Consider the following 12,161-nt stretch of genomic DNA (forward strand, 5'->3'; position numbering starts at 1 on the left):
AGATATTAGTTGCAAATTACTTGTGTTGTAGATTTTTTAACACTTGACTAACTGAATCCTTTTTTCTTGGTGGTAAAATTATTTAAATTTTTTTTCTGTTAATTATTTACCTATTTCGTCTAAAAGATTATATTAAATGTCACGGTAAACATGTCATAGTGTACACAAATATACACATGACAACTAAAAATTTATCACATGTACATTTGTGTACACTGTAGCATGTCTACCGTGACACTTAACATAGTCTTTTAGACGAAATGAGTAAATAGTTAACAGAAAGAAAGTTTGAGTAATTTTGCCACTAAAATATCAATTCAGGTATTTAATTGTTAAAAAATATAAAATATAAATGATTTTACCACTAATATCCTTTTAAATAATTTATGCTAATTGGCTACAACTTAGAATATTAATACTATTTATTTAATTATTTTTTATTTAGACTCTTAAATTACTATAAATTAGTCTTACATCAAGAAAATGTTTGCAAACATGAAAAAAATGCAATAGAATAAGCAAATTTGTAATTATTTTCAAAGTTTGGGGAAATATTTTTCAAAAAAATTAAAAACTAATTCGTAGGATAAAATTCCATAAGAATCATAATTGAAAGGCAAAAATCCTATTTTTTTTTGAGCAATTTGCGGCGAAACCCTCTTATGTTTTGATTTTTATACACTTAACCCCCTTATCTTTATTTTTTGTGGCAAAACCCCCTTATGTTTTAATTTTTATACACTTAACCCCCTTATCTTTTTTTTTGGTGGCAAAACCCCCTTATGTTTTAATTTTTATACACTTAACCCATCTATCTTTTGTTTTGGTGGCAAAACCCTTCAGTTTACTTTTCTTTGCAAATTTAAAGTTTTAGTTAAATATTACCGTTAAATACTAACCGGATTACTACTGTATCGACTTCGAGGTTTTACCGTTACTTATACAAAGGTGTATACAGTGGTCATCCAGTTGATATTTAACGGTAATATTTAACTGGCGTGTCAAATTCGCAAAGAAAAATAAACATAAGGGGGTTTTGCCACCAAAAAAAGATAAGGGGGTTAAGTGTATAAAAATTAAAACATAAGGGGGTTTTGCCACAAAAAAAAAAGATAAAGGGGTTAAGTGTATAAAAATTAAAACATAAGGGGGTTTTGCCACCAAAAATAAAGATAAGGGGGTTAAGTGTATAAAAATCAAAACATAAGGGGGTTTCGCCACAAATTGCTCTTTTTTTTTAGTATTGCTACTAGGATTTATGATGCCCACCAATAGTCTATTTTGATATAGTCAAAGCTATATCAAAATCAGTTCATTTTATTTATACTATTTTAAAAAATATAATCTATTTTATTAATTAATAAAATAAAAGATTCAATTAATAATTTTTACAAAATAAAAACTACAAAATAATATTAAAATTTAGCATTTAATTATGCACCTTACAATTCCAATAACAATTTGTTGATTCTATCTGTGCCGTGTGATGATGGGTCAGACTCAAAAAGAAAAGGTGGGCCCACCACAAAACTTATCATGATTTGTCTTACAGTGTCAGGACGAGGGAGTGATAACCATAGTTGTAAATACATGTCTATCGGGTCGGGCGGCCAATACTTTTAAAATGTTCGCAATAATATAGTGTCATGCTGTCTCCTAATCAAACAAAAATATATAAGTTATATTAATATTTTAAAGAAATAATTTTTTAAAAAATATACAAAATATAAAATTAGGATTAGTACAAAATTCTTAATATTTTTATAATTTTTATAATTTTATTTACATAAAATATAATTTGTTAGTATATTTTTATATTATATTATTGTTATTTTATTATTGTTAATTTTTTTTTATTTGTGTATTATTTTTTTATTACTTTTATGTAATTTTTATTATTTTTTAAAATTTATATAGAATGTTGTAAGATTATTAAAAAAAAACTTTAAAGGTAAATATGTAAAAAAAATTACAAAATTAATACTTTATGTAATTATTTTTATTTTAAAAGGTAAGTTCGGCACTCTCTGTAAATTTATATTTTCGTAATGTGCTTGGATTTGTGCTATATTTTATTTGAGCCGACTAATTTTTCATAATAACTCATTATTTTATTTATACGAGCTTAAATTTAGACTTATTTTTTTACTATTTTTTATAATTAATGAATTAAGTGACCATGAATTAATCACTTATATGTATTTTTTAGTGTCTATTTCTTTTATATAATTTTTCAATTATATATTTCACATAATCATATAAAAAAATATAATTAGAATTTATATATTTACTATTAAATATAAGAGAATTACTCCATTTACTATTTTTTTAAATTTTTTATTTAAATTTACGGTTTGAGTTTCTAAAATGGTTGCAGCACTAGTTGCAGTAGGAGTTTCTATACGATTTTTTGTTGCAATTTATGTTGCAGCGCTAGTTGTAATAAGAGTTTCTATATAGAATTTCGTAAAAATATAAAAAATAATTATTTTAAAGTGTAAAAATAAAAAAAGTCCTTTAAATATATATGTGTATTATTTTATTATTAAATTATAATAATTTTTAACCACTTATGTGTTTGAGTTCATTTATTTGTGTTTATATGTAGGGTTTTGAGTTTGGGATGCTTAAGTTTATTTTCTTTCTTCTGCTAATTTATGCGAATTTATAATATTGTACCGTATAGAGCTAAACTTATATTTTTTATTTTTTGTGCCAAATAGTATTCTTGTCGATAAATGTTAAAAGGTATTAGTAGTGTCTAGTACTTTCTTATGTATTTATATACTATTAATCTAATTAAGCATTAATATAATCACTTGTAGAGATTATCGCTACCCATGCTTTGAAAATATTAAACACCAATTGTGTCCAATAACAATACTTTGTTCGTGTCTCCCTAACTCGTGCCGTGTGAAAAAACGAGGCTCATACAGGACTAGTCATAACACTCATAACCGTTGCTTCTATAAATCTAGTGCTTCTCATTGAGAAAAGACAGAACCGATCTTAACCTTTTCTCTTTCTTTCTCTCTCTTCTTTTCCACTCCCAAAAAAAAAAAGTGGCACCAAAACAATGTGCGGAGGTGCTATTATTTCCGACTTCGTCGACGGAAAGCGTGGCCGGAAGCTGACAAAAGAGGACCTCTGGTCCGACCTTGACACCATCTCTGAACTTTTTGGCCTCGACAGTAACTACTTCAATGGCAGCAGCACTGAACCACAACAACACTCCAACAACCTGTTTCATCACGTGATTACATCTCAAAATCCTAAACGACCCACCACCAAAGGTACTACTTTTCCTTTTCTTTCTTGTTATTATCAAACTTTTCATTTTTAGAGTATATTTTAATGGTTTTGGTTTGTGGGTATTTTGATTCCATAGTGGTAATAAAGAAAGATAATAAAGCTGAGAAGTTAAATAATCGAGTTAAAGAAGAAGACGATGAAGGTGATAACAATAGTAGCAGTAGTAGTACTAAGACGAAGAGTAGGCGAGCTCGAAAAAATGTGTACAGAGGAATAAGACAGAGGCCATGGGGGAAATGGGCCGCTGAAATTCGGGACCCACACAAAGGTTCTCGAGTCTGGCTCGGTACATATAATACAGCTGAACAAGCCGCCAGAGCTTATGATGAAGCCGCTAAACGAATTCGTGGCGATAAGGCTAAGCTCAATTTCGCCGCCGAACAACAACCGGCTTCGGATACGCCGCCGTTGAAGAAGCAGTGTGTTGTTTCTGCAGAGATGATGATGAGTACTGATCAGCCCCAAACGACGTCGTACGCGAGTACTGCTTTTGCACCGATGTTTGAGAACGAATTAGTACTACCGGATGGGTTTTATTGTAAAGATGAGGAAGCGGTAATGGAGCCGAGCGAGATTGAGCTGGATGAGCAAATTTTGAGCCTGGAATCGCTACTGGGTATGGAATTAGCTGACGTGGCGGCTGAGCCGAGCCAGATGATGAGTGGAAGCGGTACTACTAGTCAGGAGGTGGTGGAAGAGGAGGGAGCCGAGTCGGTTATGAGTTTGTGGATGTTAGACGACGTCGTAACGCATCAGCAACACCGCCACCAAAGAATCTTATATTATTAGGATTTGAGAAACATAATAATATTATTAATAATTATTATTATGTCAAAAATGACGTAATATTTGCGGTCGTTGCGTGTATTATGATTATTATTATTGTCTTAATTATGTATTTTTAATATTTTTTTATGAACTCTAATTCTGTATAATATATATAAATAAGAAAAATAAAAATAAAAAAGTTTTAGCTTGTGAGAGATTTGCATGTAAATATCAGCATTGGTCTTTTGTCGTTGTGTGAGCTTTTTCTAAACCTTGGATTTTGCTTATGATGTCGGTTCATGTATCTGCATTGATTGTACTGCTCTACTTTTCTATAATAAAATACTCAACTCCCTTTCACGTCTGTATAATTAATCTTTTTTTCCTTTATAAAATACTTAATTTAATACAATTAATTGGTATAATTTAATTCAATTTAATTTATAAAGTGATGATATTTATACTTATATAGAAAATTTCTGCACTTATACAAATTAGATGTTGATTGATATTTAAAAGTAACTATCTAATTCAATTTATAAATATTTATATATATTTAAAAAAATTATATATATAATTAATATTTTAATATAAAAAATATTAATTTAAAAATCTAATATATATGATACAAATATATTTCAAAATATAGTAGATTAAATGTATATTTCATTCTTATTTATCAAAAAAAAAATATATGTTAAAATAAATTCCCACATGCCCTGTACACTGCTAAGATCAACATATACACAAAGATTACGTACAGTTAAAGGACTAAGCTTCGACCTCTAAATACTTAGGACAGATCAGCAAGTTAGTTACAAAGTTTGTTAAACTTTGTAACTAACTCTTTTGTTCTCTGTATTCCACTACAACACATAAAAAGCCGAAAAATCTCATAAGAGAAGAATGAAGACCAGATCAAAACTCAGAAAACCAGAGCAGTACACACATGAAAAAATCAGATCAGCCTTGAAAGTTTGAAGAGACTTACATTGGGTAAGTTTTGGAGCCCTAAGGTTAGGGCTCGGAGGTCCAACATCAACTCCAGGAAGATTGTACATGCAGATGGAAGAAGAAGAAGAGATTAATACTAGGCAGAGAGAAAAAGGAGAGAAACTAATAACTGTAAACACATATAGATTACCAATCGTACCTGTAATTTGGAATCTATCATTGTAACTCTTTGATCTTTGAAGATCTATAGTGGAAACAAGCAATCTGAGGCGAGCTCGAAGAGGATGTACCCAACAACAATTTTTGGGGAACCTCTATAAATTCGGTGCACTCTTTCCTTTGTTTTCTTTACTGCATTTCTATATGTGTATGTGTGTTTGTATTTTCTAGGGTTTGAATCAATCTGGGAAGGGTATTGTTGATCTAGGTTTTATTGGTTTTGGAGGGCAGTCTTCGTGTTCTTTAGAGAAGAACCACGAAGAAGAAAGAGTTCTCTGCTAGGGTTTATTTTCTAGGTTCTGTCGTGTGTGATTGAGGGAAAAAGAGTATATATATATGTCTGATTTACAATTAGGGTTTCTTGTAATAAAACGACTTGTAGCTTAAACTAAAAGGGGGTGTCGTTCAGGGAGTCAACAAAGGGTTTGACTCAGGGTGAAAGGTCGAAATTGACCTTGGTAATATTGATTATTTCTCTGCTGTGTGTAGGCAAAACAGGGAATAAATTCCTACAAAATATAATCTAAAATAAAATTTTATATTTTTTTATACATAATTTTATTCTTTGTGCTTTAAATTTTTTATTTTTCGTTTTATTTGTTTTAGTTTGTTGTTGAGATGTAAAACAACAATAATTTATTTTATTTTGTTGTTAATAATGTGAAAACACATATTTTTTTTAATAAATATTAAATAATTTAATACTAAAAAGTAACAAATAAAAAATAATTGATTTAATCCGCACTTTTGAGGATTAGATTGGATTGGATTTGAGGGGATATGCGGATTGGATTAGATCCAAAATATGAAATTCGCACTTAATTAGTGCGGATCAGATGCACTATGAGCAAAATTATGTGAATCAGATCGAATGGACACCCCTACTTTCTAATAGAGAAAAAATTCTTTTATTATCTGAAAAATGAAAATTAATTAATGTTACAATAAAAGTGACTTTATATAAGGGGAGATATCCAACCTTAGAACACTCACCAAACTCAACTAGGAATATCTCAATCTCTATACCCCAAGCATTAAACATAATTATTTAATACCTAATATGTCCCCTCAAGATGAAGTGTACAAATTTGTGATATTCATCTTAGAAAATAAATCCTTGAAATGGGATAGAAAAAGAGACTTGGTAAGGAGATCGGTAAGGTTGTGTTTGGTGTTGACGTGAAGGAGCTTCAACTGACCGCTTTGCACCCGTTCACGGACGATATGACAATCAATGTCGACATGTTTGGTCCGTTCATAAAAAACTGGGTTTTAAGAAATATGAATGGTAGCTTTGTGGTCACAATACGTAAGGACTGGGTGTGAATGATTGACCCTAAAGTCTTTCAGTATGGCAAGTAATTATAGCAATTCACAAGTTGTGTTGGCCATAACACGGTATTCTGCTTCTATAGAAGACCAAGAGACAGTGTTTTGCTTCTTAGACTTCCAAGAAACTAAGGAATAATAGTAACTTGCGAAAAAGCGTCGAGTATCATGGCATGTACACCAGTCGGCATTAAAAAAGACTTTAAATTGTACCTCATTGACGGACAGATTACTCTCAATATAGGCCTTGAGTTGTGTAGAAGAAGTGGAGTGAAAGATCAGTCCTTGGCCCAGAGAGCCCTTCAGGTATTGAAGGATGTGTTAAGCGGCGTGAAGATGAGGTTGTCACGAAGCCAAAAGGAATTGACTTAACCAGTTAACAACATAAGAAATATCAGGTCTAGTTATGGTTAAGTAATTAATGATCTTTCCAATCAAACTTCTATAGCTTGGGTCAGAAAGTAACTCCCATGTGTCCTTGCTTAGGTGAGTGTTGGGTTCCATTGCAGTGGAAGCGGGTTTGGCACCAATATAACCTATGTTAGTTAAAAGTTGTAAAATAAAGGGTCTTTGAGAGACTGAAATACCATCGGTGGACCTGCCAATTTCTAGTCCAAGGAAGAGACTCAAAGGACCAAGATCTTTGAGTTTAAATTTGGAGGCAAGTTGTCTTTTAAACAATTCAACATCATTAGAGTTATTGCTAGCAATTAAAATTTCAAAACATAACCTAAAACAGGAAGGAAAATGCTGTTAGAAGATCGAATAAACAAGGAGTGATCCGAAGAGGATTGTTTGAACCCTTCAGTTACCAAGGTAGAACTTAGTTAAGCATACCACTATTGGGATGCATGTTTAAGGCCATAGATGTTCTTATGTAGTTTACATACAGCATTAGAAGGGAGTTTTCCTTGATGTTTGTAGCCTAGGGGAAGCACCATGTAACCTTCCTCAGTGAGATCTCCATGGAAGAAAGCATTGTTAATGTCCATTTGATATAATGGCCAATTGTTAATGGCAACAAGTGCAAGAAGAATTTTTAGAGTGTTAAGCTTTGCTACCGGAGTAAAAGTTTCTAGGTGATCTATCCTAAGTTGTTGGGAGTACCCTTTAGTTACCAAGCAAACTTTATAACTTTTAATTTTACCTTGGGCATTATATTTTATTTTATATATCCATTTGCAACCAATGAAATGGTGGCCAACAGGAAGAGAGACAACAATCTAAGTTTTATTGGTTGTAACTGTAAGTGCAATAGTTTCAGTATCCATAGCTTTTATCCACACGAGAAATTTAGAAGCTTAGAAATAACTGGTTGGCTTTGAAACCAAATAAACACTTAAATAAATGGCAGCACAAAAATTAGGAGAAAACTTGTCATAAGAGATGAAATTTGAGATGTGATGTGAAGTAGAAAATTCATAAAGACAGTCTTGGAGATGAGGTGGACAAATAAACATATTTTTTGTGACATTGGGGCCACTCGAAGGGGCTGAAGCAGCCGCTAGTGGTGGCAGTACTATTGTATTTAAAATGGCTGGAATGACCACTTGTTTGGGCAGCAGTGAAGGGTGGACAGTGGTTGGAATAAGCACTATTGTGGGCACCAGTGCCACCGCTTGGGAAGGGACTTGTGATGTATCATTAGTTGAGACGTTAGTTTGAGAAAAAAAATCATTAAAACATGTATTTTTAAGAGGAAAAATATGTTCATAAAAAATGACATCTCTTGAGTGAAATTTTTGGTGAGTTTCAAGATCAAGTAAAGTATAAGCTTTCATACCAATCGGGTATCCAATGAACACACAAGCCCGAGATCTCAGAGAAAATTTGTACCTTGAGTTGTCCAATGTGGAAACATATGCTAGATAACCAAAGATACAGAGATGATCAAAAGAAGGTAACATGTTGTACAACAACTCAAGGAAGATTTAAATTGAAGTAAAATAGATGGTGTGTGGTTCATTAAATACACAGCAACATTAATAAAATAACTCTAATATCCAAGAGATAAGCGAGATTGAAAAGTAAGAGAACGAGTGACATTCAATATATGTTGATGCTTTCTTTCAACAATAGAGTTTTGTTGAGGTCTTTCAATACATGAGTGATAAGGAAATACCTTTGGTTGTAAAGAAAGAGGGCAAGTTTAGTTCTTTTGCATTGTCACATCTTATCCCTTTGATGGAGGTAGAAAACTGATTTAGTACATAAGCATAAAACTGAGGTATGATAGTGTTGACTAAGATTTATTTTTAAGCAAGTAAACCCAAATAAATCTAGTATGATCATCAACAATTGTGAGAAAATATCGATAACATTCTATGTTTATCGTGCGAAAAGGTCCCCAAATATCGAAATGAAGTAAGTCAAAAGCAGTAGAAGCCATGTTATTAGCCGAATTAAAAGGTAATCTCTTTTGTTTAGCACCAAACTGTTAACTTAAAATTTTGTTAACAATAAATGAAGTCTTGTAAATAAAGAATTAATACTTATAACTTATAAATATACAAAGAACACAAAGTTTTTTACGTGGTTTTGTAGTTAAATCTACATACTTTACGAGCTAATATTATTTCTGGATTTCTTTTGAGAAATTACTTTGAGTACAGAGGAATAAATATGAATATTCACTCAATCTGATTGGATCTCTCCTTCTAAAAAATGATCGATCATTTTCCCTTTAGCTTCTGTCCCTATTTATAGGGTATCTAGAAATAACAGTTATTCTTCTTTGATCTTATTATCTTGGCAACCGTTCATGAAAGTAAATAATCCTCACATTTTATATTTACAATAAGTGGATAAAATAAAATAACTACTAGTAACCTCATTTTTTCTTTTCTGGAAGCAGTTTTGCTTTTACCAAAATAATGCATTCTAGTTATGGCTTGCATTACTTGGTGATGCTTAGAGATAGTTGGTTGTATTCTGCGAGATGTTAGTTTAAGTACAGTAGAACTTCTATTTAAGAATACTCTATTCAATAATAACCTCTAATTTGTTATAAAAAAAATCAAGTCCCAATTTGGGCCAGTTATAAATAAGAATAACCTCTAAATTGTAATTAGTTATACATTTTCTAAGTCCTGTATTAACAAAGTATACCTCTATATAAGAATAATTACATCTTAATAAAATATATAGATATGTTTTGTAAATTTATTTACATAAAATTAATAATTTTATTCCAAATTGTAACATATGTATTACCATTATATTTACTTTAAAATAATTCTATTATAATATAGTATTAATAATTATTTATTGTAATTATTGTTACATTGATATTTTATAGTATTTTAATTATTTTTTTCTAGTATAACTCTATTTAGTTATAACCTCTCAATTAGAATATAATTTGTTTAGTCCCAAGTCTATTCTTGAATAGAGGTTCTACTGTATTTGTCCTCGCTATAGACTTCCAAGACAGCTCTTTAGACTTGGTCTCTCGAAATAAGTTTTATCATGCTTATTTCTCTTAGTCTTTCAACATACTCACAAGTATGCGGGTCAATGAGTTGCAAGCTCTGGAAGAACTCGTTATCTACCCTTTCTAGCCATGTCACAAGGATTTAACTTGTGATCTTCTCATCCTCGTAAATCATTATGTTGATAGTACTTTGCGAGTTCATCCCATCCCTTACTTCGTAGCTTATTTTTGAGGTAGAATATTCATTCATTTCTCGCATTTATTATTTTATTCTTTCTTTTAAAATTGTTTGACACATGCCATGTCCATATTTAGTGCTCAAAATATGGGCATAACACATAGTATCTTAGCTCGTCTAGCATTACCGTTCCCTTAAATGAGATGTTTAATTACTTATCACGGATTTTGAGTTACCTAATTTTTTTAGTTTGTCTAAGATACATTACCTCAGAAATGTAGTTTTGTCCTTTGTTAGCTTGTAATGGAGGCCCACTTTTGGTTTGGACTTTTTTTCCTTTTAATCTCTTGGGTCATTTACTCCTTTTAGGACTTGGTTTTACCTCCCAACATATATATAAATACATATATATTAATATACATTACTACAAAAAGTAAATTTCTTGACTGTTTTAAACAGTCGGGGTAATGTATTATCGTTGGTTTATATAATCATCCCCTATTTGACCATCGTAAAATTGGATAAAATAGGCATCGATTAAAAATAATCGGCGAAAATTATTACAGATTGTTTAAAACAGTCGATAATAGTGGTCACTATAACTAACAGTTTTAAACAGTCGGCTATAGTATTATTGACCATTATTTTAAACTGTTTGTAATAATTTAGCCGACAGTTTTAAATCAAAAATTAATTTGTGGTCCAAAATTTGTAACCAAAAGTTGTGAAGCTCTTCTTTGTTTTTCCTATCGACCCTCCATTGTTTTCTTCAATATTCCCACTGCAAACTCCTTCGAATCCACCATTCCTTGAATTCATACAGACAAGATATTAATATTAATTATATATACAGGAATATAATCTTTTCAGTAACCAAACAAATTTTTTTTATTAACTAATACTTAATTTAGTTTCATTATCTACCTATGCATTCATGTATATATATTCAAAGATTTATAAAAAAATATATTCACAATAATAAACTCATACACGTCTCAATTCAAAGAATAACACAATAAATAAATACAAATGAAAGACAATAGAGATTATCTGAAAATGATATTGACGAACGGTGGTTGCGCTAGTAGTTGGAGGGGACACCGAGATGATGGTGTGACTGGTGGTGGTGCTGACTGGGAGGTGGACCAGTTGGTGCGAGTGATGGTGGCTCTGTATGATTGGTGGCTGCTGCTGTGCTCCGTCGGTGGAGAGGGACAAGAGAAATTGGAGAGAGAGAGAAAAAAAATTTGAAATGAAAATGAGATAGATCTGATTTTGGGGTTTTTATTACAAAAATTGAGTATCCCCTACGATTTTAAACCATCTAGGATACCCAATTAAAAATCCTAATCAATTTTTGAATGACTATATTAAATTGTTGTAGATTTCTTACAGTTGTTTAAAATCGTCGAGAATATTCAATTATAGTCGACGGTTCTAAACAGTCGCGTAATTTTATTAGCGACAGTCTTTCAAAAAATCGATTTGAGAACCAATGGAAGTAAAATATAGCATTTAGACACAAGTTGCCACTAATTTAATTTTAATCACAACAAGTATTGTGACAAAAAATACATTTAGTCACAACAAATTGTAATTTTTGTGACTAATACATTTAGCCACGGACATTTTAGTTACAACACAAGAATAATAATTTATAATTAGTCACAATTTTTTTTACTTTTAGTCACAAGTTTTATTGTGACTAAAAGTAAAAAATTTTGTAGTATTTATTAGCGATAATCTTTCCAAAAAACCGATTTGAGAACCAATGGAAGTAAGCCCTTTTATAGTAGTAATAATAACCGATGAGTACTAACTCTTTCTTTATATCAAATTAAAGGATAGTTCAAATACAAATTAATCTAGAATTTTAATGGAGTTAATCGATGTGTTAGTGTTTAACTTTTGGGGACAATGCAGGTCCCCTATATATGTGAAAAATTCAATAAAATGAATAATTTGATA

General features: G+C 31.0%; 1 protein-coding gene across 1 annotated transcript; it reads left to right on the top strand.

Moving 5' to 3' along the window:
• The first annotated feature begins 2,625 nt into the window (after window positions 1-2,625).
• LOC115723033 (ethylene-responsive transcription factor RAP2-3) lies at window positions 2,626-4,288 on the top strand. Its single transcript, XM_030652431.2, has 2 exons — window positions 2,626-3,293; window positions 3,389-4,288. The coding sequence occupies exons 1-2, from the start codon at window positions 3,077-3,079 to the stop codon at window positions 4,099-4,101; spliced, it is 930 nt and encodes a 309-aa protein (XP_030508291.2). The 5' UTR covers window positions 2,626-3,076; the 3' UTR covers window positions 4,102-4,288.
• Window positions 4,289-12,161: the final 7,873 nt, after the last annotated feature.

This window comes from Cannabis sativa, chromosome 9, assembly GCF_029168945.1.
Source record: "Cannabis sativa cultivar Pink pepper isolate KNU-18-1 chromosome 9, ASM2916894v1, whole genome shotgun sequence".
Taxonomy (NCBI): domain Eukaryota; kingdom Viridiplantae; phylum Streptophyta; class Magnoliopsida; order Rosales; family Cannabaceae; genus Cannabis; species Cannabis sativa.